At 32.2% G+C, this 27,284-nt stretch overlaps 1 protein-coding gene across 3 annotated transcripts; it reads right to left on the reverse strand.

Annotated features, from left to right (window-relative positions):
- Window positions 1-4,020: 4,020 nt before the first annotated feature.
- LOC143223394 (RING finger protein 11-like) lies at window positions 4,021-17,922 on the reverse strand. Of its 3 annotated transcripts, none has more exons than XM_076451327.1 (4): window positions 17,674-17,922; window positions 16,893-17,028; window positions 16,017-16,171; window positions 4,021-11,845 (listed from the first exon to the last, which is right to left on the reverse strand). In XM_076451327.1, the coding sequence occupies exons 2-4, from the start codon at window positions 17,007-17,009 to the stop codon at window positions 11,674-11,676; spliced, it is 444 nt and encodes a 147-aa protein (XP_076307442.1). In that variant the 5' UTR covers window positions 17,010-17,028; window positions 17,674-17,922; the 3' UTR covers window positions 4,021-11,673. The 3 variants fall into 3 exon arrangements, with proteins under 3 accessions (XP_076307442.1, XP_076307441.1, XP_076307443.1); XM_076451326.1 differs by having other exon boundaries at window positions 16,893-17,071; XM_076451328.1 differs by having other exon boundaries at window positions 16,893-17,071; window positions 17,898-17,916.
- Between the last annotated feature and the right edge of the window lie 9,362 nt (window positions 17,923-27,284).

Genomic DNA, 27,284 nt, shown 5'->3' on the forward strand with positions numbered 1-27,284 from the left:
CTCTCCAGACAAACTCACTCTGTAAGTTAAACAAGTAAAATCTGTGATAACTTTTGGATATCACATCAGTGCGTACATTAAGTAAAACTATGTTTTAACTTCCCCAACTGCATGTTACTGATGTCAGTTATGAAGAGGGTTTGTATATAGTTGTATTTTTGAATTTGGTTCCACGTGGGTTCAAACCTCCGACTCTCAGATTACCTGTTGAGCGCCCTAACCACCTGGTCAATAAAGGGGAGACATAAGTACACTTCTTATCTTCATTATTAGGATAATCTAATACCAAAAAGTAAGATATTGTAAATTTGTCTAATTTATAATGAGAAATTAAATATGTCTTATATTGTAATGTAAATATTAGAATTTATATTTTTTGAATTAAAATAAAATCTGCTTTTTTAGTATCCTAGAGATATAATGAAATGAAGAATCAACACAAGGAATCCAACTCCGGAAATTGGCAAAGAACTTTCTAAATTATCTTGAAAACAATAACGTACACTGTAGTTATCCCCACTCACAAATGGCTCAGCGGTCTGATGACTATAATGCTAAGAACCCGGATTCCGATATTTGTGGTGATAACAACATAGATAGTCCATTGTACAACTTTGTAATTAACAACAAACAAACAAACGAAACGTTTGAGATATCCTAAATTATTGGTTTGGTTTGTTTGGAATTTCGCGCAAACCTATTTGCACTAGTTGTTCTTAACTTAACAGCGAAAGACTAGTAAGAAGGTAGTTAATCATCACCACCTCCAACTCTTGCATTACTCTTTAGTAGGATTGACCGTACTTTATAACGCCCCCACGGCTGAAAGGACGAGCACGTTTGATTGGACATGAATTCGAACCCACGACCATTAGATTGCGAGTCGGACTCCAATAAATTATGAAATCAACGTTAAATCATGAATTTCATTGTAAAACGTGAAACTATTTCCCAGTAGTATTATATGCAATTCCTGTATGTCTGTTGCAAGTTTTTAATAAATGTTCAAAAGTTTAAAGTATCATGATAAATAATGTTTTCAATGCAAAGTATAGTAAGAAAAAACAACAACTCAAAGAGTATTTATTTTGGTTTAAAACTTAACACATTAGAAACCAACTCTGGGTATTGGTATTCATAATCTGGTGGAAAGTTAATCTTGCATTATACTACTTGTTACCATAAGCTAAGATGGATTGTAACGGCAAGAATATATTGGAACGTTTTCACATTTCTAATCAGTGTGCCAGTTTTGAATAATGTACGTAATCTATAAACCTGTTTTGAAATGTACAAACACAAGGTTCGGTTCTAAGCCAGTTTTTCGTTCGTCCATTTTCAGTGCAAAGCAGCGCAATGGGCTACCTGCGATCTGCCTACTATGTGGATTAAAATCCAGTTCCTCGAGAGACTTTAGCCGGTACGATAACTCTAGGCCCAATACTCAAAAATATCTCGGTCTTACTTTCGAATTTTCATGAAAAATAAAAATGATGCTGTTTCTACAAGACACGTTTCTTTTGACGTTCCCTATTTCTAAATAAATGTTCATATTTTTCGAAGTGGCTACGGAGCATTAGATTATGTTTTTAACATAAATGGTTGTAAAGTGTCAATATTAACGACATGTAGTTATTATATAGCCCTGGTTTTAAGTTATGGTCAGCTACAACTGGTTCAAGACGTTACAGAAATCTTAATTTACACTGGAGTTTAACATACCAAATACTTTATCACTTTGTGAGTACTTTGCAAAGACCAATGTAAAGTAAGATTTCTATTTAAATTTCGCACTTAGCTTATAAGGAATTTCTCTAATTGGCCAAAGTTCTTCAGATGTCTAGATGGCAAACGGCTAACCCATACGTATATAAAGAAGACACGAATCCTTTTACTTTCCATGGCAGGACAGACTGCCTATGGAAACCAAGTCTCAAACAGTACATATAATTAGAAATGGAATAATTTTCCATCCAATGTTAAACCGAAACTCAAAGCTTCGACGCTGACAACGGGTCTTATGCAGGTCACGAATTGTGATATTAAAGAGTTTAATATCTCAATATTCAATCAATTACTACACAAATAAGCTAAAAACTTGATTATTCGCACCTTTGAAACCACTTACACCTTTCTTTTTTATTATTATTATTATTTAAAGCCAGTAAGTCAGATGACTGGTTAATAAAACACAGAGGCTCTAGCCATTAGAATGTATATATTTCTTTCGCGTGTGTTAAACATTCACTAATTTTATATTATAAACTCTATCGCATACGAAGTAATCTGAATAAGAAATATTCAGGTTCATCAGTAAACTTCTTGTTGCACTCTCATTTCGTAAATATACATTTTTATGTTTGAATACCACCTTTTGACGAACACGCTATGCTTTAGTAGTACATTTCATTAAAAGTGGGGTGAAACGATGTTAGTTGGTAAATTTGGTTTGTTCAATGCAAGGTTTCACTGTCTGCTAGATATTCATGGCGGGAAATCGCACCCTGAATATTAACGTTGAACAACTAGATATATGTCAGACCAAATAAAATAGCGAACGATAGCGCTGTCTGCTTGGTGCGTTATATTATTGATAGTATAGAACGGGTCCGAGTTAGAAGTTAGTTTTAGCTTTATATGCTGAGACAACAATATTCGCTGCGATTAGCAGTAATCGGGAACACATACACATTGATCCGTTGAAGACCAAACGAAGCCTATGGTACCACATTTTTAACACATTCTTATGACATATTTCACTTTACTGATAGTAACAAATATTTATTTCTTGATATGGTAACGATGTACCTGATGTAATTCAATTATGTAAGAAATCAGTAGTTACCATCCACTGTACGTTGGCGCTTTTTAAAAAACATTCCAAGCAACACAAAGTCGGACATAATTTCATAATTTGGAAAACTGACAAAGGCCACACATACACAAAAAGGAAGCAACAGAGCTTACCTGTTCCAGTGCATGTGTCCTCAATATTAATTCAAGTTTATATGGTCCACAAATAAAGTAGGTTCACAGTAGAAGCTAGTTTTAGAATATGCTTTACTCTTCCAATTAACACCTAAACATAAATCCTAGTATCGAAAAGCATTTTCCTCGAACAATGCACGCCATATATACAACGAAAAAATACTGAAAGTGAATTATAGAAATTTTGTCAACCAACCGTTTCATATAGGCATCGATGTTCATTATTTTAAGTAAAGAGAAAACAATAACATTGCTGTATTAATATTCTTTAAGTGTGAAACTCTCACATCGCCATTATAAATACGCACACACAAGATATCCTCAGAACGTACAGTTTAACTTAGAATTAACGATCAAACTGATACGGCCTGGCATGGCCTAGCGCGTTAAAGCGTGCGCTTCGTAATCTGAGGGTCGCGGGTTCGCGCCAAACATGCTCGCCCTCCCAGCCGTGGGGGCGTTATAATGTGACGGTCAATCCCACTATTTGTTGGCAAAAAAGTAGCCCAAGAGTTGGCGGTGGGTGGTGATGACTAGCTGCCTTCCCTCTAGTCTTACACTGCTAAATTAGGAACGATTAGCGCAGATAGCCCTCGAGGAGCTTTGTGCGAAATTCCAAAAACAATCAAACTGATACTCCCTCTTTTTTGAACGCATTTTCTTTCACTGCTTAAGAATCAAACTGCTTGTGAATGGACGACTGTTGATTAGTCCCCTGTCAGCATAAGTATCACGCAGAAAAAGTTTTTGTAATTAATCTTATTACTTACTGATAGGTTACTTGTGTATGTTACACAGAAAAATGGTAAGTTCAGAACTTAAACATTACTCAATACGATGATTACGTGTACGTAGTGAAATGTATATATACAAATCGATAACTTGAGTGAAATAATTAATGCTTAAAGTAAGCCTACATACACTTTATGGAGACGCGTTTTGGCCAGTGTTAAAATACAACCTTGTTTTTATTGTTTATATTTAGTGAATCTACTATAATGGCAGCATATTAAAAATGACAAGACAGCCATGTTTCAGCTAACACCAAGTTTAATAATCTAGCTGTATATAAAAACAAAATATAATGCTCTTAATTACAGATACACCAAAAACAATTTTTTTATAGTCCATGTACAACTACACAGGCAATACACACCAAACAAAAACCCATTTAATGTCACATATTAAAGACTGCTATCTTAATATTTTCATCTCATTACTTTTACTTAAAAAACACTAATATTTATATATTTAAAAAATTAAATGCATGTTTAACAACAATATAAAAAACATTTTTATGAAATTTGCAAGAGCAGATGTGAATCGATATTTCGTTATCTGGAGCACATTTTATTTGACTTCACTTAAATGTTTCAAAATAATATAAAAATGAGTCTTCTTCGAGCTTAAAATTAACATAAATTATGTGACATTTTGGAACTAAATATTAATGGCTCTTCAAAGCTAATGTTACAAACATTGGAAATTGTAATGTAAACAAAATAAGTCAACAACCGGGGGGCTCATCACATAAATAACACGTGATAACACTCGAAATACCAGAGCCCACAGTTACATCTATTTTAGTACGTACCTTCTCAAACTACTTGACTAACAAGTCATTCTTCCCATCTACAAAAATCTGACCTCCGTGTACAAATATCCATAAAATAGTTGTACTGACACAATAATAAATTAACCAGCTGTCTCCCAAACAATACAACACTACTAGCGACGCTAACAGAATGACAATTTAAAAAAGCAAACCTACTATAGTATAGGCTTTCACCCATACGATAAAACAGTATTAGTGGCTGAATGATAAATTCTACTCCAACAACTTCAACACACATAAAACTCCATAGATTAACATCACTAACCTAGAAAGATTGATAGAACAAGAAACTGCAGGCCCCCCAGGTGGCCATATTAAGGGATTGGTTATTCAACATGATCGTTTATGTTTCATATGCAGAGAAAATGTACTTATTCTGGAATACTAAGTGAACAAAATATCACCAAAGCATCTATACTTCAATATAGCTATGTTTATATATTTCAAATACTTTCAGAAAATTTTAATCTTGCAATTGTTTTAGAGATCATTGAAAATCTATGTTCATAAAATCAAATTTATGTTGTATGTGTGTATGCACATACACAGGCACAAATATTATGACAATTTCTTTAGTTGCAGAAATATTTCTAACAGTTGAGAAGTTAAAAGATAAGACTCACAAGTGAGTATAAATATCGAGCCTTATTGATTTTAATGGGAATATTCATTATGGAAGCTCTGTGAATTAAAAAAGAATAGCATTATTTTTTGACTTGGTGCTTAAAATTTCATTCAAATGCACATACAAGTTGTCTTGTAACGAAGTTCAGTTTGATGACTTAAGGTGCAATACTTCATTTCTATGTGCAGATTCATCACGCAAGTTGATCAGCTAGAATACAGTATAGCCTGTACGGGAGCCTTGATTTCATTAATTAAAGTGCAACATACTTTATGTTTAAGTGTAAGTTCTTGACATTAGCTGATTAACTAGAGTACAGTACCTCTTAAAATTATGCTTAGTTTGAAAAGTTAATATGCAACATTTCACTGCCAAGCGTAAGTTGACACACTAGTTGATTAGCTGGTATATAGTGATCTTGTAATGAAGCTTAATTTGGTGGGTTGAAATGCACTTCATGTCTCAGCATAAGCTGATCATATTAACTGATACACAGTGTATCTTGTACTAAAGCTAAATTTGATAATTTAAAGTGTAATACTTCATGTCTAAGTGCAAATTCATCACATTATCTAGTATACAACACACCTTTTCATTCAGTTTATGAAGCAAATGGGTACATACTGTCATATTATACAAGTGTTACCAGAGTATTGGTTCAACATGTAACTTCTTTAGTCTGAATTAGTTACTTAGCTCTAAATCACTGATAAGATTTTAGACTACTATTATATTTTTATTACTAAATGTGTGTCCAATAAACCTTTTAATACAGTAATAAATAAAAGCTAAAAGTTAACATTTTCTTAAGTTGAGAATGCATTTCCAATGCATACTTGCCTCCAGTTACAAAATAGTTTTTCTCAATTAGTACTGCCCTCTAATGGCATAAATTTTCACTGCTTGCCAATAGCCTTCCACTTTTGGTTTTTGCATATCCACATGTAAATAATTATGCAGTGACTCTCCAGAATTAGAAACATGACAATCCCTACTGCAGCCAGCACCCTCTTCACATTTGCACTCATTAATAACTTTAAGACTGCTCAGAAAACGGACTCTATGTATCACCAGAAATGAGGAGGCTGGGTGGGTGATGTGAGAAAAGGTCAGTATTTATCAGAAGTACACATTCAGTTTAAGAAAATGTTAATTTCCAATATAATATTTTACCTCCTCTCACAAAACAGCTAGAATCTTACACTGAACTGATGGAGGGGTGGTAAAAAAAGTGCTAGATAAAATTTCATTCAAATGCACAATAAGTTGTGCTTCCCTTCAGGAAGTACCAAAATTGAGACCATAAGGTATGAAAACAAAAAAGAAATTAAGACACCACAGCAAGAGACTGCATCACATCTGATCCAGGTATACTCTTCACCCTTTTATGATTGTGTCAGGAACATTAAATACAGAAAGACATGAAGGAATACCATAATATGCATTACCTATTAATGGGACCCCTAGGAGTCAAGTGGGTAGGGCATGAAAGACCATAGTGGTAGTTCACCATCATCCAACAACTGGCAGCATTTGGAATTTCACATTAGTTCTGCATGGGAATTGGTAAGGAAGGTAAGGTTCCATACCAAAATCCATCTTCATTTGCATTTATTTCTGACCAACACTTGACCACCACAAAATGGCATCCAGTGGATGGTAGGAAGGATGATAGCTTTCATCCAAAACCTGAACCTGGCATATGGCATGGTTCTTCCAGTCCACAGTAGGAGAAGGATACTCAGCCTTATACAAATGTGAATACATGTGCTAAATCCATCTACAAACAACAACAAACCCACTGAGAAATGACTTCCAGCAAATAGTAGGAAGAGGGTATACAAACCTGGGAGCATTGAGCATGTTTCATCCCATCTATGATTGGAGAAAGAATACTAGCTAGAACACGTGAGAACTTAGCTGGACTATCTCTAACCAACACCTGAGAAATGTCTCAATCTGAGAGGCAAACTGCAATATGTATGTGTATGTGTGTGCTTCAACCAAAATCTAGCAGTGTCTAGAATGGTATATTAGATCCATGGCAGGAAGTGCTATATGCCATCAACACCTGCAGAATGTCACTACACTACTCTCAACTGAGTGATGTGATGCCTCACTCAGAAGGACAGGCCTCCATGATCCACCACTCCAGCAACTGGAAAATTGGTAGGTGGTAAGGACTCCAACAGTCCATTGAAAGAAAGTGTGAAAAATGCATTGGAGAGTCTGGAGGACTGCATCACTGGAAGTAGTGCAACAGGTGACCACAATAACCTATTTTGAAAAATATAGCTTTCACGTTGATGGAGTCAAACAACTAAAACCTCATAGCATCTAGAATTCTACTTCAGGTCCATAGTAGGAAGAGTCTCAATGCCACAGAGTATCAGAGGTGGGCAGCAATCTCTTTCTATTCTTTGGGTGATCAGGAGTGTATCGTATAGGACAAATATACTTATGAAGTAAAAGACCACTACAGAGAACTACTAGCAGTCCTACAGAACACCCCACCTCTATGGCATGTGCAACCTAATCCAGTGCCATTACTGTTTATGCACAGATAACAGTTCAATGGAGACACACAACCAACACCTGGCAGTATCTGGAATTGTACATCAGGTCCACTGTAGGAAGAGCTACAATGTAATGGCTATAGAGCATGGCCACAGGATATACAGCTTGGATTTTCAAAAAAAATGTATACTTGGTCAATTGCCACTTGCCAGAGTGGAATCCATAATATACAAGTAAAAAATCCCCTTTGAATAAAAAAATAACCACAACATAGTGCAGAAAAACTAAGCACGTAGCATAAAGTAAAATATTGACAACTTTCTGAGCAAAAATAAGAACATTCGTACAGTACTACTACCAAGACAGAAGGAAGTGATTAATGAGTGCAGAAGTCCCCTCTCGTTATGTCGTTACAATAGGAGTTGTGTCGTGCTAATACATAATCATTTACATGTGGATATGATGAAGCAGGAGATAAATGGCTAGTGGTAAGCATTAATAACTTGTGACAACAGAGGGCAGTACTAATTGAGAAAAACTATTTTGTGAGGAGAAATATATCAGAACAATAATTCTGATAAATCCAAAAACAATTAACATAAAACTTGATATACAAAGCAATATTCTTAAACAGAAATAGCAACAGACTTCAATTATTACAAAGATAGATGCAGCAGTAATTATTCAGAAAAGATTTTATCAAATTTGGTTCTAATACTCTATCTTCAATGGACTAACTACGACTTGTTGAGCTTGGGATCCATAAACTGGGAATGAAATCAAAGTCCGGTGACTCCCTGCATTAAGGTATATTTACAAGATTCCCAGCAGTGTCTATTACCTTCAGCCTTTAAACTAAAGGTTAAATTCAACAAATTACATGCTGAAATTGATTGGAAATACAGTCTATATTTAACAAAATCTTTATTGCTGAGGTGTTATATTATGATCAGTTACGTCTTATAGAACCAAATACTGGTTTTACCTCAAATACAGTTGTTTCCTACCTTCTACCTAAGAACTGAGAAAACTCTTTCTTACCTTGGAACTAAGTACACTCGCACGTCACTGATCATAATGAACATCTGTTTCTGGCCACATATACAATAACTACAATTAAGAATTGAATTTTACAGTTTAAATGAAGAGCAAAAACCTTCTGCAAAAACACATCATTTTCATAGACTGAAGCATTAAAATACAAGCTATTATGAGCTAGTACAGTCTTGTTCAGTAATTATACAGGTTTTAAAGTATCTGAAAAACATTTTCTGGAAGGCCTGCATTTAGTATTAAGAATAATGTATCAATACTACTTCTGTATTGTGAATACGTTGGCCACATACACGGATTAATGGAAATACTGTATAAAGTTTGGAACAACTTATACCATGCTCTCTTGTTTCACCAAGATTTATGGTTAAATCACTAATGACTAAAAATACATATATTCTCTCACTAATTTTAACAGGTAGAAAATCATCAAATTTTATACTTCAAAAGAATGTACAAATACCACACATTGCAAAATAATCACAAATCTACATCTAACACACATGTAAAGATTTTGATGATTCATGTGAAAACAATAAACAGTTTCTAAACATACAGTCAATAAACAATCATTGCTAACAGTTAAACACCATACTAAGTACCAATTTATACATTCTTTGAAAGTTTAAAAATTTTTTGGAAAAAAATGTTTACTGATTTTTCATTTGCTTTATATCTTTACTAAGCTGATGAACAAAAAAAACTGTATCCATTGGATAATCAGCACAAAGTTGAGCTATGTGTGCATAAGATGACAGCTTCACTTTAGAATAAGTTTCTAGTCTCACTATTTCAGTTAAGTGAGACTCAAGAAGCCTCTAGAAAAAAAATATTTCTATATTAAAAAAGCAAGTTGTATTAAATCACCAAGATAAACCTTCTTCAAATATAACTCTTGAGACAAATTATCTACAATATTATCTGTATGTTACTTTTAAGTTGTATCCATTTAACTTACAAATAGTATGAAGTTTTGAAACTTGCACCCTAAATGTTGTATGTAATTGTGTCTCACTATTGGAGAAAAAAGGTTGAAGAGAAATAAATCTATTATCTCACATTTCAAAACTTAATATTATCTATCTTATAATTTACTCATAACGTTGATCTTTACATATTTCTAAAAGAATGACTCTCAGATATACCTGTTCACAATGTAATTAAATAAAAAAAAAGCATCTGCATATACTGTTTTCTTGTTATAACATTACACATTTGACGTAATGTGTATCACAATAAATATCTAATTAGAACCTTTATCATATGTTCATGAAAGTTTTGTTTTATGGAACGTCTCCAAGTATCATACAATAAATTCCACATTTTTTATTCTTTGTTTTATTGTGAGTGGAGTAGTCTAGTTTGCTTCTGTTGTCCTAACACACCTAATTTGGCTTTATTTCTATCCATTACAAATTTAAATAGATGATTTTTATTGTACTGCACTTGCAGGAAATCATATTTACCTTTTAAAAAAAACATAATAAATATTTTTTAAATAATCATTTTTGAATATGGTTACTTTTATTTTTAGAACATAATTCTATACATAGCATACATGTATATTCATCACAACACACAGCTTTCTGCCTTCCTACAAGCATTTGTAAACATCAACAACAAAAAGTGACTTTATGCAATGATTTACTTGTGATTCTTTTATGTGAATTATGTCATGCAAACTAATAATTGCTATAAATTCCTTATGGTTATCTTAATTCAAAAATTCTACATAGAAAGATTTCTTTAAGGCTATGTCTATTTCCTTTCTAGAAAATGCATCAAGGCACTTGCATTTTGGCCCACTGAATGTAATTTTTACAATTACTGTTAAGTTTTTCTTCCAATTTATTTACTATCATATAGATCAATAATTTTTCATAAGAGCTACAGAGATCAAAGCATGTGCATGCAAAGTTAAAGAAAAAAATTCTTTTTATAGCTTAGTTATTTTATTCACTGTTACTACCCTACAACCAGAATAAATGTGTATTTTCATCATGTGATTTCATACACAACAATATTCCTAGAATTTTATGGATGAATTGTATAGCACACAACATTTATTTCAGTTTGTGGTATTTTATGCAAATTACATCACAAAAACAGCTAACAAGAGTTTAAAAAGGACAAAAAATGTTTTTTTTGGATTTCACACAAAACTATACAAGAGCTATTTGCACTTTCCATCCTTAGGTTTGAAGCAATGGACTAGAGGGAAGGCAGCTAGTCAATACCAACTGCTATCAACTCTTGTCAAATTTAAAAGTGGGATTTCACTTTCAATCTCATATTTCACTCATAATCCCAAAAAGTGGAGCACAACATTTTTTCACTGTAACAGGTCATGAACCATGGGACCTCAGCTTCACTATCTGGCATACTAACAACTGGGCATTTCTTAGTCCATATACAAAAAAAGCAAAAACAATTTACTCAGAAGTGTTCAATGGTAAACAAGTGCATAGTCTAACATCATACATTACGTAAGGTACTTCATTTACAAAACACATATTTTACTTCATCATATGCAAAATATTCCATTATTAGGCCATTAACTGAGATCCAAGTAGTGTACACTTAGATTTCATAAATTCAAGAGGCCTTGATCAATTATGTAAAACTCTGAACTTGTCACACTAGTTTTTCAAGTCTGCAGTTCAACAGGTCCTGATACATGTCATGGTATCACTAAAAGAACCACACAGATTACTACCTGAACTAACAATTCTAACTTTCTAAAGCAATGGATCAGCTTGAAAATTCTTTTTTGGTTAAAAAGATAGACCAATGAATTTGGTCAAGTTCTCCTTTCAAAAGAGTACAACTGGTAAACAACACATTTACTCATATCCTTCCCAATCACAATGCCAATTCAATTAGCCTGATATGTAGTTAACAAAGCTGCATCTACTGGCTCCATGCAGGATGGACAGGTAAATGATCGCATTAACCAGTCATCAATACAAACCATGTGATAGGTATGCAAGCATGGTAGATATCTTACAGCATCTCCAATGACAAACTCTCCCATACAGATTACACATCTGAAAAAGTAGAGAAAAAATGACCAATCATCATGGACAATGATAAATTTTAATATGCTTACCACACTTATACACACAAAATTAAATATCTAATGTTTGAAACACTTGAAATTACAATAGGGATGTGTGGCTCTTTGTAACTTTTCTTTTCTAAGCTATCTTATCTGAACATTTATCTTCAAGAGATATGTTTCCAGTTCACATGTTTTGCCCATGAAACAAAGTAATGGTTGCTACAGGGTTAAACAATTTTGAAGTGACATGGGTACTGTGGGTTTAAGAAATTTCTACCAACTGTCAATGACAATGTTTGAGATCCCAATACAAAATTTAAGACGAAAGAAGCATTTTAAACAGACAAAAACTATTCCATCAGTAATGCTATTCTAAAGAATCTCATTTATTAGCAAAACTTTAATCACAAAATACTTTAAACATGATTTGCTCTCTCTCTCTCTAACACACACACACACAAAGTATATACATTTACACATAAGAAAGAACTAACATGATTTCAAAGGAATCATTAATCAAGAAAAGTTTCCACAGTCCTGCAGTGTTTTCATTTTTACCAGTTTTATATGTTTGATGGTTACACACTTTGGGATGAACTACCAGAATTATACAAAATTTGCAATGAGTTTACCTTGAAAAATAAAAGCAGATATAAAATAAAATGCACATTAAAATATCCAAATAATTGAAACTGCACCTACATTCTGTGCATGTTGAACAAAGCATTGTACAATATTATGGTTATTATTTCATGACATATTTGTTCAGAATGCCTTTGAAGAGTACTGAATACTCTGCACAGTTTGATTGAATGAGGATAGTAAGTCAAAAGAATTATCATAATTTCTGTTAACATTCTCATAAAAAAAATCTCATTAATAAAAATTATTTTTCAATAACGATTGTCATTCAAGATATTATGTTTCCATCATTGAATTAATCTTCTTGGAAGTGATGGAAATATTAAAAATAAAAAAGGGTAAAATAATGCTATTGATAAATATATCTTGTGTAAAAAATTTAAAGAACTGAGTAATTTAAGTTGTAATTATTAAAAACAGCAACAAAACAAAGCCTTATTTTTTTTACATACAATGATAATGCAAGACAACCCTTTCGGCGCATTTGGCGACCACAGTCGACTTGAAGGCTCAGCGCAGCAGGCGACCTTCCTTTATTCCTGTTATTCTTATGTATTGAATTAAACATATATAGTATTGGGTACAATCACTGAATATTTCAGGGACTTTTGTTGAGTTATTGCTGAGATATCATGCTTTTAGTACTGATACTGTAATTAGTTGAAGTATCAAACATATATATTCAGTGCCGAAAGGGTTAAGAAATTTTATTTTTTATCATTGTTTATATTTGATGTATTGCTTCATACTTTGCCACTGTAGGACCAATTATCAGGATTCTTTGATTCAAGATGTCTACCTCTATGCATTATCTTTATATATGGACACACAAACTGGACAGTTTTACTTTGACTAGTATGAGTGCACTCATTATAAATCAACAGTCTGGAAACACAACATTTAAATACACAATATTTTCAATAGAACAGTTCTTTGTTAGATAAAGCATCTGCATTTTTCCTGTCAACTTTTAACAACAATAACTTAAGAATACTCACTTCAAGATCATAATGAAATGGATACTTATTGTTTGAAATAATACTTGAACACTTTTAATTAAAAGTGAACCTTAGTGGCACCAAGTAAAACATATCAGCAATGGAAACTTAACACTTGGAACTGGACTTCTAGCCACTATGTACTGTCAAACCTACTTAAGACATTCATTACTTTCAGAAATTTTTTAATGTTTCCCCTTCTTCAGCACCTGAAGCTTACCCATGGAATGGATTTTAACAGAGATTTCAAGGAAGGATTTCAAGACATTTCTCAAACTATCTCAAATAAACAATGCTTGTTTCAGTTTTGCAATCATCTCTTCAAGACATAATATCCACTTCATGAGAGTGACTTCATTTTATAGCATCAACAAAATGCAACTCAAAAAATACATTAAGACAGAATCACCACAGGAATATACAGATGTCTTTTAACAGGAAATAGATTAGATGAAGTTTTGCAGAAACAAAAAAGTTAACTTTGAATAAAATATTTCTAAACAAAATTTCTTCAGTTCTAGAACATGAGCTTTAGAACTTACCACTACAAAACTAGAATTTAATGACAGGAAACCATGGATCAAAAACAAGTTGACAGATTCGTATGTTTGAAAAAATCTTTCACTTTTTGTAACTGAGAGTTAAATCTATTATATTTCAGCTAACAATGTACAGTTCTATGTGAACATTTTCCATATTTATAATAATAACAATAAAAGTATTCTATGAAGATGAAGTTTAAAAAAGTGATGCTGAAAGAAATTTAAACCTAACTTAAAATTTAGTTTCATACTGTATTCCAATAAAATATCTCAGATGTACAATATTCACCATTGTTAATATTATCAAAAAACAAAACTTTGTTAACACCTTGAGAAATTTCTGCCTTAAGGTAATGCTTAATGTATGTGAAATTACTGAAAGAGAAATTTCAAGCTATCTACACATAAGTTTGCTTGTTAAAAACCTTTTAACTGTTTAATGAGATAAGGAATATGTATCTGGAATTAAAATCAATGATGGATTAACTGGTACAAAATTAATCTCAAAACTCAAATGTGAGCAATTAGTGAATATTCAAGCCATAATCAGGTAGTTTTTTTTTAATATTATAATCCATTACACACAGAAATATAAAGCTAAGAACTTGTATGTTTATTTTCCTTTTACGCTTAATGCAATTTTGCAAAAATACTTGGAGTATTTGGTGAACTGAACTAATATCTAACACATCTTTTTAATCATACTAAAAGGAAGGTCATGTGTATTGATTGTCTCAATATTACTTATTATATTACTTTAAAACCTGGATGCAAAAATTCTAGGAGAAGTTGACAAGGAAAAAAATGTCTGGTCTAATCTATAAAAATCTCTAAACCTTTCCAGACAATGTATATCATTAAGCAATAATGTAAAGTTGTTCGTATACAAGTACCGAGTGCAGGTTGAAGAGAGTCAATGATTCATTCAAGAACATTATACATCATTTGGAACATTGTGTTCAATTTTGATCAACATACTTAAGAAAGGTTGTTGTATTTATGGAAATGGTTCAGTAAATAGCTACCAGGATGATTGCAGGTTTGGATAGATTTTTAATATGGCAGATTAATGAAATCTCTATTTATGTAGCAGATAGATTATGGATGCAATGACAGAATCTTTTATTCTCAATATTTTGACTAGAAATCTTCAGTTTTTTAATATTTGTTTGTCAGCATGAATGACATTTATCAGACTGAAATGTCTTAACACCTTTCCACTGACTAAATGCAGTGTTTCACATCTATGCACAATCTAGGTGGAATTAAATTAGCATTACTTCTTCCTTCAAATAGAAGTATCTTTTAGCATATAATCATTACATATGATTGCATTGCTCACTTATTACAATACACACAACCAAATAATAACTTACGAGTTGCCTACTTACATTGTATCATCCAAGCTTAAATTACAGTGTATAACTCAATAGTTACATGATACTGGATATACGAGTATTACTGTTTTTACACACAATACTACATTGGTAACAATCTACTAATGCTTGATTGGATTTATCACTCAGCATGTGAACATCACTTGTCCAGTGTTCATAAATTATCTTTTGTAACTCATATTTATGAGTTAATAAATAGTTGCCAGAATCAATTCATGTGACTTGACTTATCTAGTTGAGAATATTATAGTTAACCTAGTCATCATGTTAAACTTCAAAAATGAGATAATCACAATGATGCCACAGAAATCATCACAGATTTTCAATATTTAAGTTCTCCTTGTAGTCTATATTACTTTAGTCAGACGTAATTCATGTAACTTATCTTATTTAACAAATTGAACAATTATATTTTTAATGGTTACTCAGAGTTAACAAAAACTTTTGTGGAAACAAACTGAATGATAGCAAAAAAAAAAAGTAAAAGGCACCATCTGTCACATTAGTACATTATGCAAAATAGGAAGATTTTTTAACTTAAAATATGTATATTAAATAAAAAATGTACTATAACTCACTCTCTTGTTTTTTTGCTTCCATCATAGAATCCAGTTGGTAGATGTTGTATGAGACCAATACGCTGAGCTATTTTAATCTGTTCTTCTTCTGTTAGCTGAGATGCTGGACGACTCACATTAGGAGAAGGATAATACACTGGAACTGATATGCTTTCCTACAAGATTTATTAATCATTATATAGATATTATTAGATTTAAACATTAAGCAAAAACAATGATTAAATAAATATTTAAAACTTTGTGTTGATGGTTAAATAAAAATTGAAAACAACAAAGTTGAAGAATGTAAAGCAGTGGATATTATTTAATTTTATTAAATTTTGACTTGTTTAGAATAAACATTCTTTATATGAAAATTATATCAAAACATAAACGTAGTTGATGTTTAAGGACAATGATTATAAGATTATTATAAATGAGTGAAATACTATAGATATTGGTTATCACAATATTAATACTTCTTATACTTTACAGCCTACTTGACGAAATTCAAGATAAATTTGATGATAAAAATAGATTTAAGCTTAGCTACCATAAAATATTTAAACATTTACAGACATTATATATTAGTAAATTATAAAATAAGCAGAATTTTAATCCACTTATACACACGTATTGAGTATTGTATTATTACTTTATACCCAATACTGTCCAGAAAGCTTCAGAGATTTTAAAATAGCCAAGTCCATGTCGTATTTTTCATCAATTTCATTTAGATGTTTTTCAGGTGGCTTATAGTATATAAAATAAACACTATGGTAACCAAAATGCATAACCCTATATAAAATACACATATAATGAAAACTATGTTAATTTTTATATAACAAGAAACATTTAATTTTCTTATGCATACAGAGAATATAATATAACACTCACCTGGTATGATGGTGGAAGTTCAACATGATCAGTGGATGATTCTCTTGTACTGGTGCTATTGTTTTCTCGTAACAGAGAGATATCATCTGATCCAAATGATTTTAAACAGTTACCCATTTTTCAAAACTCCTGTTTGCTGTTTTAAATATCTTTATGGTGAGACTCCTTTCCTTTTTAAACTTAAAATTTCACAGAATTAAATATTTTAGTTTTCTTAAACTAAATGTTAACACACAGAAATAAGACAACTTATAGAATTAATCACAGCACTAAAATATACTTAAGAAAATTATTATACTGTTCTATAATAACTGCTATATTATGTAGAAGTCAATCCTATTGGTATGTTAAAAAAAATACCAGAAGTTCCAATGTCTTAGTTCTACTACTATTAATACTAGGTATAGGACTGGTACTAGTTTTAGTTGTAATGACACTTCCCATTTTAGCATAGTCAAAGAATGTTAATTCATTATACATATAACTATCAAATGATTAAATAATAAACTTTTAGCAATACTTGTTAGGTTTGAAATCTAAGTTCTGCATACAATTGTACATTTATTATAATTACTGTTAAAACATATTAAGAAAATATTTCGAAAAAAAATCCTTAACTTAGTTTGTTGAAATATGTGCTAAGCCTTACGCCTGTATTGTAACCATATTTTATCGTATTATTAAGTTAGGTGTACAATATCAATAATGCTAATTTTATGACAGTGTTGTATAATTACTATATTAACAATAATAATAATAATGTCCTTCATTGTCAGACTACCCTTTCTTTCGCTTTGGCTTCCAAAGTTCCACTTCCAAAATCGACAAGTAAGATTTTGTGCGAAATCTCTTCTCCCAGAATTTTACATAATACAATAGATCAGAAAAAGCCCAGTGTTTTATACATTCCATATGTGAACACTAGTTAACTGATACTAATCATAAGCACTTCCACTACATTGTTAAACGTCCCTGAACTCACGGTTGAACAACAACAATACAAACCTGTCTTTAACAGCTGATTACTATCGCCGCCATGTGGTTTTATTTAGTACTACATCTCTATTTAACTCTGTATATTTTAATAAAATTATAGATTACATATATATTCATGTTCAACTCAATTGTTGTCTGTTTTTGTTTTGTTTTTTTAATTTCGCGCAAAGCTGCTCGAGGACTATCTGCGCTAGCCGTCCCTAATTTTGCAGTGTAAGGCTAGAGGGAAGGTAGCTAGTCATCACCACCCACCGCCAACTCTTTGGGCTACTCTTTTACCAACGAATAGTGGGATTGACCGTCACATTATACACCCCTACGGCTGGGAGGGCGAGTATGTTTGGCGCGACGCGGGCGCGAACCCGCGACCTTCGGATTGCGAGTCGCACACCTTACGCGCTAGGCCATGCCAAGCCCTGTGACAATTGGAATTAACCCAATTATTTTACGTTCATAACATAAAAGATGTTGATATTTAATTAATTTTAAAAAGAAATATGAATGCTGATAATGTAGATTATGAATTTTGTTCCAACTTTGTTCTGAAGTAACTCTAACATTGCACGGTTTTTCACATTATTTCGGTTTTGATTATGAGGCATACTAAAAGTGGCTTGCCAAGATGAAAATAAAGTAACGTAAGCGTACAATATTTTCCAGGAAAAAAAGAAAAGAAAGTGTAATAGCAGATACTAAGAGTTTCGTTCATGAAACTTAAATCCATTTATACTTACTGTTTATGAATAAGCTTTTACACTGTATTATTATGTATATATATTTGTTAAAATAAATAAAGCCAATAATGTAAAAGCAGCAATCATCTCTACAATTTAAAACATTTCTACTTAGGTCTGTCTTTTGCCGATCAGAATTTTATTTGTTCAGTGTTTATAACAAAGGGTAAATATAGATAGTAATGCATCAAGCTAAAAACTGTGAATTTCAGATGTATACTTTAATTACGTTTCATTTTATTTTCTAACTGATTACTAATAAATAGTTAAGGAGTGGTCCTATTGAGGAATTTCCTTTTATCTTAGTACCTTTTCTTTCCACTCTTAGATTATAAAGTAATTATGAATTCAGTTATAGGATAGGAATATGTAAGATGTGAATTTTGCACATTCTACAAAAACTAAAAAAATCCGAAGAAACTCGCTTTTAATCTTGTCTGTGGCTCTCCCATAAAAATGTCAACTTTCGTGTACTTTGTAAATTGAACGTTCATATTTCATCTTTAGCTCATTGTATGATTCATACAAAATGTAATTGATAATTCAAATTGAGCTCTAAACGTCTCCAGATCTGTAAAATGGTCTTGTTGACTTGTGTTCCTTGTACCATTTGAATTCAGAGACCACATTAATGACAAGTTTATATGTGTACAGTGTCCCATTACTTTTATCCTGTGCGACTCAGATAATACCAAACTAGTATAAACAGGATATTTGCACTGTCATTCCGAACCCAGAGAGAGTATATTTCACTTAAAACATGTTGAAACTGAATTTGATATAAGACCGCTTTTCAAGCTGTCGAAGTAAACACAACAGAGCCTATCCTCAGATAAATTTACTTTGCGCGTGATATCGCCTCTTTCAACTACTGTACACAACTGAAAATGAGTGCAAAAAACCACATCACATTCTTCGGTATTTTTCTATGTTAACCTCCTTTGTGAAAAATCTTCGGGTTGCACAACATATTTAAGTGTATTGGGCTGTTTCACCAGTTTTCGTGTTGTTATTTTTTTATGAAACACCATAACATTGATTGCAATAGTCACTGTCAATTTCTACATCGTCCAATATAACATGAGTTCACAGGTTGGTAAACACAATGTCCACTGTTTTGTGTAACAATTCATGGCTTCTAACACCAAATAAAGAAAGAAAGATTGGTGACGAGTCTTGAAAAATTGAATTCCGTTGTATTATTCTGATTGCATTCATTTTACAGAGAATACAACAGCCAGTTCACAGAAACGATCCTAGAAGCCCCTAAACACTCTATCCAGGCGCTGTTGTTTTTTAAATCATGCATAATATGTGTCTAATATATGCTGAAACACTATTTTGGTCATTATCAAGATATGGACCAAGGTCAACATAAAATACACATCTGTAGTTAGAACATTTAATTTGGTTACACAAGTGATTGAATTGTATGCATATTGTGGTAACTTTGTCTATATAATCCAATGCACATACGACAACAAAAAATTGGATGCTTACATTGTTCTTCGCTTGTACTAAAATATTTCATACAAAAAGATAGGCATGATTGCTTGTCAGTTTTTGGTGGTTGACATGTCCAAATTTAAGGTACAGAGAAACAAAACAGCCAGCTTACCAAAGTAGAATCAGCCAAGAATATTTCTCTCTTTTCAGCAATGTTATTTTCCAAAAACAGAGTTGTACACAGATCCTGTTGGATACCTCAGTACAGAGTCTAAACAAGAGACTATCAGACAGACTGGCATAGATTTTTCCTGGATGTTCCTCAAATATTCAGTCTTGAAAAGCGGTTAATCAAACTGAAACATAACTAGTTCAGTTAGGATAAAGCATTCACCTTCAGTTAGCTCATAAGACCTAATAAAGTTTATTTATTTAATTTCTTTGATGATGCACATGTGTTCTCCAAACTATCGACACATTAAATGGTGTTTTATCTTTGAATCTATTACCTGGTATGAATCAGGTACCATTTACCTTCTTTTCAGATGTCTTTAGCCACACTGCTTTACAAGACAGATGCAATATCATACATAATAAGTACTTAAGATTGTGTTTTAAAGTATATAACAGTCAAATGAATAAACTTTGATGTTAAAAATGTCCATTGGTCTGATGCTCATTCTTAAAGCCTATACAAAATAATTTGCTCAAGGACACATCAGGAACGTAATGTTGAGATGTATCATAGCTTGAACCACTTTCATCAGTTTCACTGCCACCAGTAAAAGGATTAATTATGTGGCATTTATAACTACGGCACAGTTGATGTAAATTAGTACAAATGATACCATATTTTGTAAGAGTTTCTTTCTTTCTTTGAAAGTATCTTTTTATTGATATGTCTTCTTGGATCTCTTTCGTACTACTGAATAATGTCTCGCCAATGTTAGAATAGTAAAATTATTGTCCAAGCTTTACAAACAATTACGTAAGCGATGAGGTGGAATATTATTGGGTCTCAATACGATTGAATAATTTAATTTTCAATATGTAACCATGTAATAAGTTGTATTGCACAGGTTACAGTTTTATCGGCTGATACATATTTCTACAGTGTTTATCTTTTGAAAGTTGTATATTTGAAACACAAAATAAAAGGTTTAGACTCGTTAAAATATAAAAAGGCAGATCTCAATACTTCAAGCATGTTTTATGGTAAATTAGTCATATTTTAACAAAATCTTATATTATTTATCACCTTTTAGTATGTTTAGAATCAAGCACAAAGCTACACAATAGACTATCTGTGTTCTACCCACTACGTATATCGACATTCGGTTTGTAATGTTGTAAGTCTGCAGACATACCGCTGTGCCACCGACATGTTATTACTTCTTATAATGATAAACAATATATCAAAGACTGAAGTTCTTTTAAGACAGTATTCACAATAAAAAATCACGTAAATTAAGAAAACGAACTTAATCTATAGAAGTGGGCTGACATAAGACCTTATAAATGTGAAGAAAAGAAACAGGGATGTAGCAACAGACAAATTTATTTCTTCAAATTAATCCATTACAAATGAATTTACTTCTGTGGTAAATATATATTTATTTGTATTTTTTTGCTGCCACTTGACTTTTGGCAAGTCTTCGTAACCAACTGGTGACAGTTGGGCTGGATGTAGCTTAGTAGTTACTAAAATAGTTCTTAGCATTAGTGACAGTCATGCTGGAAGTAGCTGAATACTTACTAAAAGTAATTGTTAGCACTTCTAATAAACGTATTTCACTTAAAATTTTGTTACGTATTTAATAACAGTTTCAGACAAGAAATTGCATCAAATAAGAGAAACTTGATCAAAAATGGAATAAGAAGAGACAAAAATATTCAATGAATGAATCATTTTCATTCAACAAATAGACAATGAAATTTAGCATGTGAAAAATTTATGGTCATGGTAACATACTTCTCTTCATTCCAAGCAAGTTTTTCGGTTGCTTGGTTATATAACAATTACGCAGTGAACACCAAAACGAATCTGGGTAGTTCACACCTTAAACACCCAAGTAAATTTGACCAAGAACTTACTTTTCTTAAAATATGTTACAGTTTTAAGTTTCTCTAAGACTTCTCACAATCCTGGGGGGATGGGGGATACATCTCCCTTCATCTTAGGTGGGGGTATGATGCATACAATCATCTCCCCCTAGAGTTTGGTCTGTTGAATTTTTGAGTCTGATTGTCGAAGTCTGATAGGAACTCATCAAACCACTTGCCCTGGAAGTTGATATTTTAAGATTTTGCTTTCTGTCGTGGTATTAATTGTGCGTCTGGATGATATGACTTTCTACACTGTATCTGTGGAGTGTCAGATTTTTCATTACTGCATAAACTTGTTTCACAACTGTTCATGATGTGCAATAGTTGCACAAGCATTTTCAGACTCGTCCGCTGATGAACATGGTGTTTCCTCTGTATGGCAAGTTTCTATTCCTTTGTATGAGGTTGTCGGATTATCTGCATCTGCATTGTCACTTGTAGTACCAGTAACTGACTTGCAGAACTGTCTAATATCGGAAAGTTTCAAACGCTTGCTTGTCATAATTGGAATATGTTTCCCAGATGACTCAACAGGCTAAAATACAGTCTTTATTGAAAAACTCTAACGTACAACGAACGAAGATAGAACAGAATGGAAGTAGGACTGAACTGTACAATGTACTTAAGTCGAACGAGCGAACCTTACAGTGACTACCGAGCCGACTGACCGCCTAGTCACCGCTGGGACAATAATGTGTGCTAGTTACAACACAAGTAATTGCAAGTTTCTCGAAAAATACTTAAACAATCACAAATATATTATATTCCTGTTAAAGATCATCAAAAGGCAAACACGTTGTGATATAATATTTATAAGCACCTCTTTTAAATAAAAACACCTAAACAAAAACTAGCAATACAATTCGAGTAGAGGCTTCAGGCCGTTGAAATCGCTCCTTTTGTGTTCTAATTATACAAGAAAATACAATATTTTTACTATCTAAGATAACAGAATATATTGTTCTTTTACCATAAAGCACCAGCACTTTATTAGAGGGTGGTGATAATCTGAAATTTCATGGGTTAATGAGGGCCACAAACACAGGTCTAATGAGCCCTGTTGTAAAATCGAGGCTCAGAGTAAAGGGAGCGGAGGGAAGTGATGTAAGGCGCGTCTGGATCCGAGAGGCTAGAACCTGTCGTTAACTGTACAATAAACGTGCACTATGGTCAGTGACTTCGGCAGCTAAGGAGACTAAGGCGTTCGACAATAAAAACGGCTAGACATGCATAAGAACAAATGGCGTAGGAAAACTGCACAATATACACATAAGATTGATGCAGCTACAAGCTACAAATGGCCTGCCAGATCTAGATCAAAGGAGTTTAAGTTTGGGAGTAATATTTTCGAATTTCATGCTCTGTTCAATCTGTTGTGATGAAAATTTTACTTAATGTTACACTATGTACAAGATGTTAGGTAGATTCTGTGATAGTGCTTGCATGTATACTTAGGCCTACTGACTGATAATTATGAACTATCGCTTAGATCGAAAAGCTTAGAAGCACGCCTATATTAAAGATGTACATTTCGGCTACTGAAAAAGCCTACGTCTAGGCCTAATTATGTAATTCGATTGGAAAGAACACGAGAATCAAAAGAATATATATGCAATTTGTAGGCCTGTGATGCAATAAAACAATTAAACAGACCAAAGTGTAGGGGGGGATGATTGTATGTACCATACCCCCACCTAAAATGAAGGGAGTATCCCCCCATTCCCTCAGGATCTACGCCCCTGCTTAGTTATATGCCTTTATAAACACGAAGAAAATTGTTATTCAATCCAATGTACAAACAACAAACTCACAAACCTGAATATGATGAACACCCAGTAATGCTCAGTATGTGTCACAATCCTGCCTCTACTTTTTAAAATCAACAGACCATCATATTTATTATTAAACTTAATATTCCGGAAGTTGTTTAATCTCCAAGTTCAAGGGAGTCCCATCCAGTTCAACTTACACTTTGATCAACGCGTGTTATTGGGCTATACAAGTTTCAGAGAATGTCACTCCTCATCACTAACCTTGAACACACGTTAACTAAAGAGATAAGTTGGGCCTATGTCAGAGTGAAAAGTCTCAAACATATTGTGCAGTTATAAATTGTGAAGAACTGATTAGTGACCAATGACACTTTTTTCTTCATTTTACCTATTCAGTGTATAGGTTTTTCTCATAGTTACTTACTATAAAGCACGTTCACTATATGTTTCAAGCATATTCTGTTCCAAATTATAAAAGTTGTTTTCTCAATTTGGAAGAGAAAATTCATACCAAAATTTGTTGTGACTTCGGTTTAAAGAGAAAAAAACAGAACCGTACTTTAAGCAATTAACATATATACATATTTTAAATGTACATCTGAGACATTAAGAAGTAGGTACCATACAGCAACATAGTAAATTGAAATAAGCCAAAGTCAACGACAATAAAGAATATCACTGTTAATCGAAGCTGTTAATATGAAACATGTTGAGTATGTAACTTCCAGATTTTAAGAACAGGAAAGTTTACTTTTCCTGACTATAAACTTTCTTTAAAAAAACAAGCAAACAGTAATAATTCTTATTGTTTGTTGTTTTAAAGTTAAACACAAAGCTACACAATGGGCTACCTGTGCTCTGCCCACCACGGGTATCGAAACCAGGATTAAAGCGTTGTAAGTCCAAATACCGCTATGCTATTGGGGAACAGTAACAATAAAGTAAGTAGTATTATAGTGTAAATATTATTAAAAATTCACAAAACGTACAGAAAACCGACTAATTTCGACAAGCCAACGTTGCCCCCTTCAAAGAATAGAGAAAAATGTTATAAACGTCTTGTACATTCAGATTCAAAATGCTTCTTTCTATCCCCCCAAAAAAAAACATCCAATTAGAGATGAATTAATATGTCATTTCATTAACACTAATGTCTATCCATTTTCACATATTACTCCTGATATACCCTTGTGTTACATCGATGGAATAATTTGGATTGTACAATGATATATAAAAATTAATTTTGTGATTGATTGTGTGATAATGTAGCTCCAATAACCATTTTTCAACTTGGACAAAGTACTCCTTTAAACAAATTTTTCTGTCATATTTAATACTTTATAGACCTCTGCCTTATTGAATACTAATAATTACAAGATACAGCAGACCCCCACTGGTACAACAGTAAATCTACGGTTTACAACGCTAAAATCAGAGGTTCAATTCCCATCGGTGGACTCAGCAGATAGCCCAATGTTGCTTTGTTATAAAAAAGCACACAAAGTACACTATAAAAATTTGACAAATTATTTATTGTTAAAAAATAAGTTACTGTTCACTCTGAACTTTTATCTTCAAACCTTATAATTCTATATTTGGTTGTTGTTAAACAGAAGACTACACAACAGGCTATCTGTTCTGTTTTCACCATGTGTATCAAAATCTGACTTTTAGCATTATAAGCTTTCAGACTTATTGTTGAACCATTACTATATAAAAAATAATAATGTTCGCTAATTTCTACAATGTTCAAAATTATACTAAAAATATTCAAGTATGTGTTGCTGTTTTCACTTCCAATATCTTTTGCCTGTAAAACCGTTATATATATGAACAAACAAGTATTAAAGGTCTAGATTTTTAAGGTTACATAATTTTTCTAGCCATAGTTACTTTTATACAATACTCGAAACTGTACCAGATCGAATGCAAACATGTACTCGATTTAGAGTAAACAACCAGAAAAACACTTGTATTTTTTCCTGAGTGTATTTTTATAACATTAATTTTTTTTAATAATGAGTAAGTTTTCTTTATTAAAGTTTCTGACACAGTAATCTGAGAGAGAAAGGAGTTTCCTATTGTTCATTAATTCATCAGCTGTTCTTTCAAATACTCAGATATTTGGTAAACAAATTACTTTCAGGATGTTACTGAGTGTGGAAGAATGAAACATAAGAAAACCTGATTTTAACTAAAAAATCAGAAGTTGCAATAATGAAATGAAACTTGTCAGATGTCATATGATGTGAATTTTGGAATAGTGATAATAAAAATAAACCTATTTTTATTAAACACTTTTTCTAAAAATGTTTACTTCTCTTTTTCATCATTACTTTAAAATTCATAGCATTTAGTGGTTATACAGCATACCTCAGTTCTTTAAAACTCTTTTAACCACAGTGATATTTTTAAATTTAATAATTTTTAACGTTATTGCAACAAATATTTAGAATTAGAAAAGCCAGACAGTTTTACAAATTGCCTAGGAATGATTTATGTTGTTTCCATAGGTACTTTCATAGAAAAATGTGAACATTCATGAAATTAGTTCTAGTATTTCAAATGTTATCTTTAGCATTTTTGATGCGTTTTAAAAATATTTTAGCACTGAATGAAAATCATCTCATCTTGTTTACATTTTCAATGTGCTAATAAGTAATGGTGTGTTAACAGCTGGTTTCTGCATGTAAAAACACTTACACACAAATGCTTGTGTCTAACGTTAAGGCAGTGAAAATAATAAAAGTTTTACATTGTTGTATTATATCTCAGTTCATTATTGAATCTTCATTTAAATTTCTTTGTATAAACTTTTTAAATTTAGCACAGATAACCTGATAAACCAAAGCATATGTTTTTATATGTAAAGAGTATAAAAGTACATTTATACAAATGCTATTTCCAGTACAGAAATTAAGTTTTAGATATTGATATTATCCAAAATGGAACTCTTACTAAGTAAAGAATACATCTGTTGCTCAAAGTCAGTCTAGACTGTCATATATTGCACCGATAAAAATAGCTTAGTACACAATCAGAATGGTTTTTAAAACTGGTTCATCCAAAACTTAAATATTAAAACTGTTAAAAGTTCTGTTCCCTAGGTTATGTGAAACAAATGGACAACACTGCTTGATTAATTATCTTTCTTACACAGTATAAAGTTACTACAATTACTTTGGTAAATCACACTAACATTCTAAAACTTGGAGAAATTAATAAAAACTTGGTCTGTGTACACTTTTGTAAAGCACAAAATAAATAAAGGGAGTAGGTAGAGTACATTGTCATGGAGAACCCAAAACTTGTTTATTGTCAAATATACAGAGTATGGT

The sequence above is a fragment of the Tachypleus tridentatus genome, chromosome 8, assembly GCF_004210375.1.
Source record: "Tachypleus tridentatus isolate NWPU-2018 chromosome 8, ASM421037v1, whole genome shotgun sequence".
Lineage (NCBI taxonomy): Eukaryota > Metazoa > Arthropoda > Merostomata > Xiphosura > Limulidae > Tachypleus > Tachypleus tridentatus.

What these genes read in the sequence shown, in the direction of transcription:
- LOC143223394 (XM_076451327.1), bottom strand. Translation starts at nt 17,009, where the DNA reads ATGGGTAACTGTTTAAAATCATTTGGATCAGATGATATCTCTCTGTTA. An exon ending in AACTTCCACCATCATACCAG is followed by an intron (nt 16,172 to 16,892) that starts GTGAGTGTTATA and finishes TAAATCTTGTAG; the next exon opens with GAAAGCATATCAGTTCCAGT. An exon ending in GGAAGCAAAAAAACAAGAGA is followed by an intron (nt 11,846 to 16,016) that starts GTGAGTTATAGT and finishes CTACTTTTTCAG; the next exon opens with ATGTGTAATCTGTATGGGAG.